Source organism: Mytilus galloprovincialis, chromosome 9 (genome assembly GCF_965363235.1).
Source record: "Mytilus galloprovincialis chromosome 9, xbMytGall1.hap1.1, whole genome shotgun sequence".
NCBI lineage: Eukaryota > Metazoa > Mollusca > Bivalvia > Mytilida > Mytilidae > Mytilus > Mytilus galloprovincialis.
The window spans coordinates 34,845,988-34,858,858 of record NC_134846.1 but is presented as its reverse complement, the minus strand read 5'-3'; the positions used below and the strand labels follow the sequence as shown (position 1 = coordinate 34,858,858).

General features: G+C 31.3%; 1 protein-coding gene across 1 annotated transcript in view; it reads left to right on the top strand.

Moving 5' to 3' along the window:
- The window catches only part of LOC143046539 (uncharacterized), a 189,104-nt gene that overhangs the window by 116,982 nt on the left and 59,251 nt on the right, over window positions 1-12,871 (top strand). Inside the window, exons 107-119 of the mRNA XM_076219695.1 lie at window positions 214-336; window positions 1,125-1,307; window positions 1,713-1,856; window positions 2,335-2,523; window positions 3,142-3,276; window positions 4,017-4,199; window positions 4,610-4,732; window positions 5,096-5,272; window positions 5,998-6,123; window positions 7,102-7,287; window positions 7,894-8,037; window positions 8,596-8,781; window positions 12,524-12,640. Of these exons, the coding sequence (XP_076075810.1) occupies window positions 214-336; window positions 1,125-1,307; window positions 1,713-1,856; window positions 2,335-2,523; window positions 3,142-3,276; window positions 4,017-4,199; window positions 4,610-4,732; window positions 5,096-5,272; window positions 5,998-6,123; window positions 7,102-7,287; window positions 7,894-8,037; window positions 8,596-8,781; window positions 12,524-12,640 (2,016 nt within the window). The remainder of the gene's footprint in view (window positions 1-213; window positions 337-1,124; window positions 1,308-1,712; window positions 1,857-2,334; window positions 2,524-3,141; window positions 3,277-4,016; window positions 4,200-4,609; window positions 4,733-5,095; window positions 5,273-5,997; window positions 6,124-7,101; window positions 7,288-7,893; window positions 8,038-8,595; window positions 8,782-12,523; window positions 12,641-12,871) is intronic.

Below are 12,871 nucleotides of genomic sequence, written 5' to 3'. Positions count from 1 at the left end.
GGGTTCTGTTAATTCTATTCATTAGGAATGATAGCTAATAGTCTGTTTGCCAATTCCCTTAATTAATCCTGTAATTAGAGATCCCTTTCTTGGTTGTCTCCCTTAGGAGGAATATTAATTTTTATTGACAATGGAGTGCTAGCAGAAAGGGCAAATGTATATGTGCGTAATGTATATACTGTTCAAAATAATTTTGTTTTTTTGTTTTTTCAGCAACCTCTTGTGTATGGTATAGAAGGAGATCTCCAAGGTCCATATTACTTCGCTGTCAACAGTTCTACTGGTGGTATTTATGTAAGGAATGATCTGAAGAAAGATGTTGAAACCAGATACAGTGTACGTTTAATTATAGAAAACAAAATGCTGTGTTATCATAGTTCACAAGGCCTCAATTGCAACTTTACCTTATCTGCACTTACGGTCATGATTCTCTGTTGGGCATTCCAACAAAGCATGGATGCCATAAAACAATCAAGGCACCAAGTCAGAAGCCTAAACAAGATAGCAATTACTTGCACTAAAAAAGTACAGTTAAAATCTTAGAATAAATCTACAAATTAACCTAACACAAACAAAAGTCTCCACACAATACTGTCTCATTAACTTATGTTTCACACACTTTAAATTCTAATTCGTAAACTCAAACGAACATAAAATATTTATCAAATAACCACAAACTCTTACATGGGAGATGCCACCTGCAGAGACAAGCGCACATTTTATTTTAAATATGAGTATAATATTGTTGAAAGTTCATATGAATATATAGCTATTAAGCAGCTTGTACTGGTTTCCTCATACTTGTGGTCCACAAATCTGAAAATAAATAATATGAATAATAATATTATCTATTTTGCAAATTGTTACTGTACACTTTGACTGCAATGGCTCGAATGACTTTAAACCACCTGAGTTCACTCGTCCATGAACTCAATATCCCACTCGAACTGACCTTACTATAATTAACTAAACACGTGTTTACTTTAAACAAACAACATTTTACATGTTCGATTTTGTACAACTTTGAGAAATAGATATATGTTATTTCTCATTATTATGTACTTTACATACATTACTTTAGTTCACTGCAAGTGGCGTTTTAATTTAAAATGCTTCTTTTTTAGTTGAAAGTTACAGCCTATGATCCAGGATCCTTGGGTAAGACTGCCACGGCAACAGTAACAATTGATGTCGTACATAATCCACACCCACCAGTACTGGCCCCTGTATCATTCTCCACAACTATTTGGGAGTATGAACCAGTCAGCTCTAACATCCTAAATATCACAGCCACAGATAGTGATCAGGTATAGACTTAATAGTATCAATTCAACTTTTCAGAATCTAAAGGACTATGAGTAATCTCATTAACGGTACACCAAAATGACAATAACATTATGTCATTGGATGGATTTCCATTGTTAAGAATATTTTCAACCAACCACAAAATTTTGGTGTATGTATTTGAAAATATTACCCAGAATGCTTGAGACTATGAAACAACAAATTATGGAGCTGGAGGTTGATTTGATTTATGGTTGAAGGGTCACATGAACATTCATAAAGGAAATCATTTTTTGTTGTTTGTTTTTATTTAGTTTGCTATTTATTATTACTTTGATATGCAAAACATCTAAAGGTTTGATGATATTTCTGGGATGTTTAAAACAATGTATGTTTTTCATGATTGTAATACAATGTTTCTATTTCAGGATCCTTTACGATATGTACTATTCAGTGATGGATCAATGGAATCAGCCAGGGCACTTCAGTACTTTAGTATTAATCCAGATAACGGACTCATAACTGTTTCAAAAGATCTGCAGACAGATACTACAAAGGCTAAAGTTTACAATGTATGATTTTATTTTCAAGCCTTTTATGCCCCTGCCATAGGTGATTGGGCATTAAGAGTAACCCTTCTGTCCGTCTTACTTTGATTGCACAAAGCTTGACCGGGAGCTGTCATGTCATCGGTCACATTTTTCATTTTTCAATTAATACTTAGTTAAAAAGGTCAACAGTTTTTTTTGTCTTCTTTCCCAGTAGGAAAAAATAAATGTTATTTGGTTTGTTAAAGTCTTCTCTCGCAGAAAGAAAGACATTTAGAATGATAAGGCTCATAACTTACTTTTTAAAAAAAAAATTGGAAGTTGAAAGACCTATTTTGAGTGAAGGGGATTAAATAAGGCAAATAAAATTAATTTTCATTATTGTTTTTTTATTCATTCTCCTTAAAAATCTGTCCAATTACATTTTACTTAGTCTACATTTACAATTTTAGATAGTTTCTAAAAATTTATCTTTACGATTTTTTTTATCCTTTTCTTGTAGATGAAAGTCAGAGTTCGGGACCAGAAACTAGACTTTGAAAAGGATGCCACAGGTGATGTGACTATTAACGTTAATCGTAACGAACAATCACCTCAGTTCCAAGGTCTCCCCTATACCAGGACATTGTCAGAGAACTCTCTCCTGTCGACGTCAGTCTTCACACTGTCAGCCATTGATAATGATATCAGGGTAGGATATTTTTACAGAAATTATCTTTACTGTGTATTCCTTATTTTATTAGAAATTGGATACAAATTTTCTTAGGTACAGGGGGACTGCAAATTCAAATTTTCAATGAAATACACATTTTCTACAGAAATAAATTCAGTTTTGACAAAACTTTCAAATCTACAAATATGAATGAATCAACCGTATCATTTTTAAGATTTTATTTATCACAGGTTTCAATACCTTGAACACTCAACAGTATGGAACCAGTGACTTGGGATGGTTCTGTTTGTTTTTTTGGTTTATATGATTTGGTTTTGATACACATTTGCTTTTATATATTATGGTTCCAAATCTTTTCGTATTTTTTTTTTTTATCTGAAGAAACTTATTTTTATGAGTGTTTATGATTGGTCTAGCAAAAGAATGACTTTTGAAAATGACATGTTGAAGGTCAGTCAAGGTTAAAAAAAAAAAAAAAAAAAAAAGTTAAAAGAAAAATTTCATGGATTTGACAGTCAAAATGAAGATTTTCCAGTAACTTTGATTTTTTACTAACATAGTCTGAATGTCCAATAAAAATATGTACTTATAACTATCCATTCCACTATTTGGTTATTTTATTTTTGTTTATTGCAGGGTACTATGACGTATGGAATTTTTGGAGATATTTCTGCCCCATACTTTTTCAAACTGGCAAACTCTCTTGGTGTTCCTGCAGGAAGAATTATTATGCAGAATGATTTAAAGAATGAAGATGCCACAAATTACATTGTAAGTTTCAAATACTAAGTAATGTAAACGTGGATACTTTATTTTCCATTTATCCCTTTCTAGTCCACTTCACAGCGATATAATTTTGCAATATTCTTATTTACTTGATTGAGGTACATAAGAAGAGATCCAAGTTATACATATTCCCGATGATATAAATTCACGTTATTTCTCTACTCTTGAAACTAGCAAAAATTGGCTGGTTTACAGTATTCAACGAAGTTCTTATTTACAGTGCTTGAATACAGAATCATTGAAGCTTTTCTGCATTATCTTTGTCTGACTTGTCTCTGCAGCTAGCTTCCATTATACTATTAAAGAATGGAAAAAATATGTTCTCTAAAAATAAATGGCCTCCAATTCAAAATATTTACAAAGACATCAATATATTTAGGAAATATTCACTTTAGCTTTGCCTTTAACAAAATGAGTAAATATTTCATTAGATCTGCAAGAAAAGTTAAAATTTGATATAAATGCAGTACTTGATTTTATGTAATTTGTGATTTTTCATAAAAGACTCAGGGTTGAGTTAAGGACTATTATCACCCTTTAATAGAGAGTTTAGCTAAGGACTTTTGTACAATCATTTAATTTTGCGCAAATTGAATGGTGTTTATATAATGGTAGCATACTTGCTCATTGCCCATGTGAAGATGCTTATTAGCATATAATAATATATTGGTGACAACTTCTAATAACTATATGAATTTCATTAAGAACTTTTTCTCTCATTGTAGTTAAGAGTTAGAGCCTGGGATTCGATATATCCTAACGACTTTGCACAAGATATTGTTAACATCACTGTGACGAGAAATGAAAACCAACCTATCTTTACACGTCTGCAATTTGAAACAACGATTAACGAAACAACACAAGTGGGCGTGGCAGTCATTAGATTGAATGCAACTGACAGTGATGGTGTAAGTATTGTTTATAAGAGGATGGGGAAGCGGTACCTCATATGAATATTATATAACAGTTAAACTTTTGTTTATGTTAGATTGATTAAAAACAATAATATGTTTTGATATTTTGTATATGATATCTTTAAGTAACATTATCAATAAACCTTTTTCTATGCTTGATATTAACAGTAGGAAAATAAATATGATATAACGATTTAGGATATAGTCTTTATGCTCATTTGAGCTATCTATTGTCTGAAGGGTTATTTATTGTTTAACAACTGACCTGATTTCTTTTTTGGGATTCTGCAACACTAGACCCAAGAATCTGCCATACTTGAACTATTGGCGTCGTACAACAATCACATTTCCTTTATGGAGTCACACATTTCAATTGTAAAAAAAAGCATTCTAATCATTTTCAGGATAAACTACGTTATACTGTAATCTCGACGACGACAGCCAACGATTTCTTCACCTTAGATCCAGATACAGGCATTGTCTTTGTTCAGAATGTTTTGACAACAGATACAGTCACAAGCTACACTGTAAGTTGCCAGATTAGCTGCAAGTTAGAAAGAAAGATTGACTCTGCACACTAAATAAAAATTCTTTGACTGTTTTGAATCTCTAGTAGAAGTGGCTTATGGCATTATTTAAACTTAGTAAAGTTATTTTAAGAGAAATGGATGGAAAAGTATTTTTATACATTAGTAATATAGATATGAGTAAGTACTCAATGGTAATCATTCTGATATCAGTCACAATTGCATTGGCTTGACCAAACCCAACACAAAATATTATGTTCGGTTTAAACTATATTAAAAGAGAAGACAAAGGTTTTTTTTGACGACCTTGACTACTTAAGAGGGTAAAATGTTTTATTTACATTAATTTTGTTATTTTTTCAGATGGTTGCCCAAGCCTCAGATGGCAAGAACATTGCTACTGTAAATGTTATCATCAATGTTATAAGGGACCTTAGTGTGCCAACATTTACACAACTTGTTTACCCTGTGACAATAAATGAGAACAGACCTTTGAATGACATTATAGTAACAGTAGAGGCTTCAGATAATGATAGACAGGTAAGTGACTAATTCCTTGCTTCTATTTTTATATCCCACCTACGATAGTAGAGGGGCATTATATTTTCTGGTCTGTGCATCCGTTCGTCTGTCTGTCCCGCTTCAGGTCAAAGTTTTAGCTCAAGGTAGTTTTTGATGAAGTTGAAGTCCAATCAACTTGAAACTTAGTACACATGTTCCTTATGCTATTATCTTTTTAATTTTAAAGCCAAATTAGACTTTTAACCCCAATTTTACGGTCCACTGAACATAGAAAATGGAAGTGACTATGACATGATCTTACTAATTTTTATGCTAAATTAGAGTTTTTAACCCCATTTTCACGGTCCACTGAACATAGAAAATGATAGTGTGAGGGGGGCATCTGTGTACTGTGGACACATTTTTGATATTGCTCTTACAAGGATAGTTTACCATGTTTGTATCTTTCTGTTGTCATTTAATTTCCACATGGTAAATATGGATAGATTTTATTTATGTTTTGCATGTTTTCCTAAGAGAGAACAAACATGGCTTTTCTTCTTAGTTGTTGTCTCTTTGGCACATTCCCCTTTTCCATTCTCAATTTTACAGATGAATCTTGTGACAATTATACCTCTTGTGTGGAAGACTGCTGCCAATGTTTTTAATGTTAAGTTGTTGCATGTTTTTTGCACAGTGAGATATATAGGTGGTAGGAGCCTTTACTTTATATAGTATTTATTTGATTTACATATTTATTACAGGGCGTAATCAGATACATAGTTGTTGGAGAGTATCCAGCTCCTAGTTTGTTTGGAGTCAATCCAGTTAATGGTCAAGTGTCCATCATCAGAAGTGTCAGGGGAGATACGTCGGCAGATATATATAATGTAGGTATTTCTTACAATAGAGCACTCTGGCTTCCACCACCCATAAAAACGGACCACCACGAAATATCCTGAAAGTGGCCCTTAAAAGTGGTGTTAAAACAGAACAATCAATCATTCTTACAATGGATAGATATAGGATGATGTGGTATGAGTGCCAATGAGACAACTCTCCATCCAAATAACAATTTAAAAAAGTAAACCATTATAGGTCAATGTACGGCCTTCAACACGGAGCCTTGGCTCACACCGAACAACAAGCTATAAAGGGCCCCAAAATTACTAGTGTAAAACCATTCAAACGGGAAAACCAACTGTCTAATCTATATCAAATTTTTAAAAAAACAAGAAACACGTATAAGTTACATAAACAAACGACAACTGCTGTACATCAGATTCCTGACTTAGGACAGGTGCAAACCTTTGCAGCAGGATTAAACGTTTTAATTGATCCAAACCTTCTCCCTTTTTCTGAAACAATAGCATAACATCACAACATAGAAAAACACATTTTTACAGCTGGCTTTTTATAGCGTGTACTTCATGATTGAAAATTAAAATTTCTTTGTATTTTATATAAACCATGTAATCTTTATTTGCTATAGATTGTAAATAAAGAAACTGATTTGTCCATTCCTGTCATCTTCTCTAATCTCAATGGGGGTTTTTAACCACAAGAGGACATAACGCATACTTTTACTACATTAAATAAAAAATACATGTAATAACATACTGTTGATTTTTTTTTTTGATTTTTTTTTACTTACGTAAATTTTAGTCGCTTAAAGAAAAATTGTATTTTGTGGATATTTGAATTGGTAGTTTTACAAATGTTGGAGAAACAAGTCTATAGTATAGGAATTTTTACTTCGTTGAAAATTTAGATTTGAAGAAATGCACAAAAATTGGTACCCAAGGGATCAATAATGAATCCACAGTAATTGAAAGCTTTAATTATATCTAAAATTTATTTCTTTACAGCTCACTGTTGAAGCCTACGACACATTAAGACCAACAACAAGCGGGAAAGCCCTTGTGCAGGTCACAGTATTACGAAACCCTAATCTTCCAGAATGGGGTTTGCCAAATTATTCAGCAGATGTCCGTGAAGATGCTCCAGTGTTTTCAGATGTCATCAAAGTCCAGGCTACAGACAAAGATCCTGATGTAAGAATAGCTAGCTTAATTAACAATAAGGGCACTGCTTACATAGGAGAGTTAATTAGCCATGGGGTTTTACATCTAGTCTTTAATTTTGTTTTTTGTGGTGTTTCCTTAACATTAATCTGATCTTTTATATATGTGCCATCATTTTGAGACAATTTGCAGGGAATTGAACTTATGTTGCATAAAAAATGTTACATCAAAGATGTCTGTCTGTCCAATATAAAAAGTGACAGTACCTATAATTAGACAATATGATTTGAGCCCTAAACCAGAATTTTACAATCTTCATCACTTAAACCAAACAATTAGTAGAAACCCATAAATCTGTATCTTCTAATACAAATGACAATTTGGGAGTATACAGCCGTGGTGCTTTTTTATAATTTTTTTTTTAAATGAGAATATATATTTAACTTAATATTAGCCTAAACCCTGACCTTACACTTCCCAAAACCCAAACCATCTGTAAAAATTTAAACCTACATTCAAAGTTGTGATTCTCTTCCCTTTTTTTATCCATTATGTTTGGACATAGTTGTGTCATTACTTATAGTATGAAAATTGTTACTTTTTTATTTTTAACCATTAAACTATCTTTTGTTGTAGGACTCTATTCGATATGGTATTGCTAATGAGAGACTTGAAAGAGCACTGAATGCTGGACCTTCTGATTATTTCTTCGTTGACGATGTAACTGGTCAGATGAAACTGGCTAAATCCTTACTGAATACTGATATTCAGAGATTCTTTGTAAGTATTACGTCATGTTAGCAATGATCTTTAGGTACCGAACTTCGGTTTTGTGAGTATCCAAGATTTAAATTGTGTAAAAAATCAATGTATGTGCATGATCTGTCATATTTGAACTTTGTAATGTGACCTGAGTTCCATTGGAGAGTTCTTACAGCAAATCAGTCAGATTCAACAAAATTGGATGAGCTATAGGGATAAAAGATCAATCCATGTGCAGAGATCTCTTTATACATTCATGTATTTGTACAAAATTTAGATGGATGAATAGAGAAATTGCTACCTTTCTGGGAAGTTGTGTTCTCTATTTATTCTTACAGAAAAGAGTATATCTATATGGAAAAGTCTGAAAAACAAATCTTGACTAATTAATTCTGAGTTAAGATATAATATGTTACCAAAGTCAAAAAGCTATATTTAGTGTCATCTACAACTTAAGTCTTTTTGGGTGCTAAATATCAAGTAATCATTATTCATATTGATGAAAATATTTGCACCTTGAATTGTACATGTTAGATTAAGTTTCTGAAATAATTACCATATGTTTCTTATTACAAGGTAACTGTGCAAGCTTGCGATAATGGTAGTCCTGTGAGATGCATCAATACTACTGTTACCCTGACAGTTGATCGTACTGGACAGCCACCAATATTCACCAGGAACCAGTACACTCAGATCATAGAGGAGAACAAGGCAGTTGGGGATTCTGTAATATTTGTCACTGCCAATGATGCAAATAAATTAGTAAGTCTAGAAACAAGTTATTTGTATTGTCTGGTAATAAAAATTCATTATTTTTTTAGAATTTGCATGAGAAATTGTATTGATGTTAAATTACATTATTTGATTTTACTAATTTATGAAATTTTTCACATTTTCAGAATCATTCTTTCTTTGTTTTCTTACTGTTGTTATGTAGTTAATGACCTTGATAGAATTTTTTGAAGGTCATTTTTATTTCAAACAAAAACAGTATAATTGTGAAAATTTAGTTACAGAAGAAATAATTTGGAAAGGTTTTCACAGATTCTAAATTCTGCCTTATTGGATTATTCATTATTTAAAATTCCTGGAACAAAATTTTTTTTCTCTTCTTAACGAAAAAGACGATACATTTTTGGTCTCCTTGAACTGTACATGAAAACAACTGTCAAATTAGACACTGTTAATTTAAAGCTGTTTTTATGGCACTAAAAATTATTTTCTTAAGATCACTGTAGACTGTTTAAAATTTACTAAAGTGTTTCAATTACAAATCAGATTAAAATACAGATTTTGTATCTGTGCTTTGCTTACAATGATATGACAACACTGCTCTCTACTCTCTGTTTTGATAATTATTAGGTCAACCAATTGAATTTTGGCCTCCATTATCACAAATCCTAGGATATTGAAAGTATCTTTAAAACAGTTAGTAAAATAGAGCTGGGTTATATCCTTGTCATTAAGGCGTGGATATAAGATATTTCAATTAGATTGTTCTTTGACAATTTTATATTGATTCAGAATTCTATTTCAAAATGTGTTCAAATCCTCTTAAATTTTATCCAAGTAGCATTTAGTACTAAATGCAGAACTTATTCTCCAATTAAGCCATTTTATGCAGAATCTTCTCAATATATCAGCAATATAATAAGTTATTGTATTCTATTTATAGTCGGTAAGCAGATATAGGTTTGATAAAGGTCGCCTTGACCTTGTTCATTGTTGATAGTTTTGTTTGTTCATTGCTTACAATTTCATGATCAGAGGTAATCCGTTTAGAGGTTGAGCTTTTGCTCTTGTCAACTGAATTTAATGGTAAAATTCTTATTACAAAAAATGATTCTGATAAATGTTTGGAAGGTTTTTTTCCTTTTTCATAAACAATCTCCAATTTGAATATTGGAGTTAAAAATGAATAAATTTTATAGCTTTCGTAAAACTTTTTTTTCAACTTTTATTTCCTTAATATTCTGACAAACAAGGAAGCCAAGACATCAATTCAGAAATTTTTAATCAAATGGAAGCAAAAAGAGATATGCCAGAAAGTCCAATAGCCTCAAATTCAAATTATAATGCCTCATGAAATTTCAAAGAATAACCTCTGATCAAAGTATTGTAATTTGTTGAGGTAATGGGTAATTTGTTGAAAATGTTAACTTACAAATGTTGATTTTGTGAATTTAACCAAAAAATGTTTTACTCTTGATTTTGTTGTTGTATGAAGTTATTTTTTATTATATGACATATTATTTATGTACTGTGAATTCAGAAATTATTAAGTGCATTTATTATTGCGATTTTGTCAACTTTTGCAATATGGTGAAAAATCCTGTTTAATTCATATAAAAAATTTCAAAATGCCAGTTTTAATTATTGCAATTATAACCCTGTCGCATTTTTCGCAATAATAAAGACATCACAATAATTTCATAATTTACAATTATTGTATAAAGCAGAGGTCATGGTATGTGACACTCTGAGATATTTTGTTCCAAGGTTAACATAACCTTCATGCAATCATCCATGACCATAAGATTATGCTGACAGGATTCTGGAACGTTATATAAAAAAAACCCATTCTATTTAGGTTTTGCATTTTATATGCAATTTATGTCTGGTGGTTATTGTAAGAATTAATGACCAAACAATAGCTTTTCAACCACTAAATAGTTATCATCAGTATCATCTGACAGTGATATTTTCAGATTATGAAGATGACAGAATTTCCATATAAATGTTAAACAAAAAGACATTACGCAACTGCATTTCTATTTATATTTAAGTAACACTTTTAAAAATTAATTGCTTAGCTGTTTCAACAACAGTATCAGTCAAATAGAAAATTTAGCTGCAAAGAAACTTTATCATTTTTCAATATGAACAATCATTATACACTATGAATCAAAAATTGACTGTCCTTCCAAGCAGAAGTGAGTATAAAAAAGAAGATGTGGTATGATTGCTTAAGAAACAACTCTCCACAAGAGACCAAATGACACAGAAACTAACAACTATAGGTCACTGTATGGCCTACAACAATGAGCAAAGCCCATACTGCATAGTCAGCTATAAAAGGCTTTGAAGTTCTTTCCTAGAATTGATTGCCATTTGAAGTTCAAGTAAGTTTCTGTCCCAGAAGTGTTTTCCTTCCAAGTAGATGTTAGTTTTTTATCCAGAATTGACTGTCCTTCTAAGAAGAAGTTAGTTTTTGTCCTAAACTTTACAAATGTTAAATGCCATGGATGTTTACATGAGCTCATATTTGTGTATAGACATGCATGAAAGTGTTAAGTTTTGCATGCATTGAAAGTATTTCTTTTCTACTGTTTAATTCTATGTGCCATTTTGTTTTTTAGCCTAATGTAAGTTCATGATAGTATCTATTTAAAATAGTTGACAAATTGTAACCAGAATTATCTCCCCTTTTACAGCAGTATCTGATATATATGAACAGTATGATATCCATTCTGGGAAAATCTATAATTTATTGTACCAGCTAAAGAGACAGGAAAGAGTGCATTGCTTGCAGAAATTCTAGCTCCTGTTTCTAATGTAGTACAATATAATTTGATATTTTCCAATAATGTGCATAGTTTTTATCCTACAATTCAATAAAAAAAAATCTGTATATTCAGAAATTATTGGGATGTTTTGATTAATGCAAATAAGACAACTGAATGATTATCACTATAATAAGAATTGTATTATTTTGGGGAAAGTTTATTGTCTTGGCTTTTGGCTTTCAAGGAGGTACTTAACCAATAGCGTGTCAATTTCTGGTGACTTATTGTATGAACATGCCACCTTAAGCCTTTATTTGTTGAGCATACACCTTTATTTGGACTAGAAGATATATTATATTGCAGGATAAAAAAAAAAATTATAAGAAGTCATATTTAATATATTGATTTATCAATACAAATGTTAGAACAGACTATTATTGAAAAATATGGTATGCATATATATATTTTCCCATATTCTTATGTAATATACTCGTTATGTAAAATATAACTACTTAAGAATTACAACATCCAAATCCATTTTTATCACCCACTTAGCTTACAGGATAGTTGAGCATGTTGCCATGGTGATATCAAATGTATATCATAGCTTTAGATATTAGTTTAGACCCCAATGCAGCTATTATATAAAAAAAAGTGTTGATGCATAAATGTTGCATGATTCAAATATAAATACAAAGAATTATTCTTTTGTCATCTTTATATCTCTACAAGAAAAAATCATCTTTTTTTTTTATCTCATTCTATAATCTATCTATGTATGTGTCATCTTTATATTTCTACAAGCAAAATACTTCTCTTTTGTTCTTATTCTATAATCTGTCTAAGGTCTTTCATATATTCTATGTCTCTAATATCTTCAAGAAAAATCAATCTCTCTGGGTGTTGTTAAAAACAGTAATTTTGGTTATATTTTGTTGTTTACGTGTGATTTATTAATATTTTCAAAAAATTACAAAACAAATCTTTGTTGTTTTCAGGGTACTGTTGTATATGCTGTGGTAACACCAGGCAGCGAATATTTCTCCATGAATTCATCCTCTGGTGAAATAACATTGGCCAAGAGTGTAAAAGATGACTTAGCCACTGAATATAAGGTAATCTTCTGTTAATGACTTAGCCACTGAATATAAGGTAATCTTTTATAAGTGACTTAGTCGCAAATAACATGATACTCATAGAGATCTGTTTGTGTTTTAGTTGCTGGTCATAAATAACTTGGTAAATGAAATCTAGAATGGAAACAGGGAATGTGTCAAAGCGACATCATCACTAACGAAGGAGCACCCATAAGCAGGGTTCAACTGACCCTAAAGGAAAATGTATAC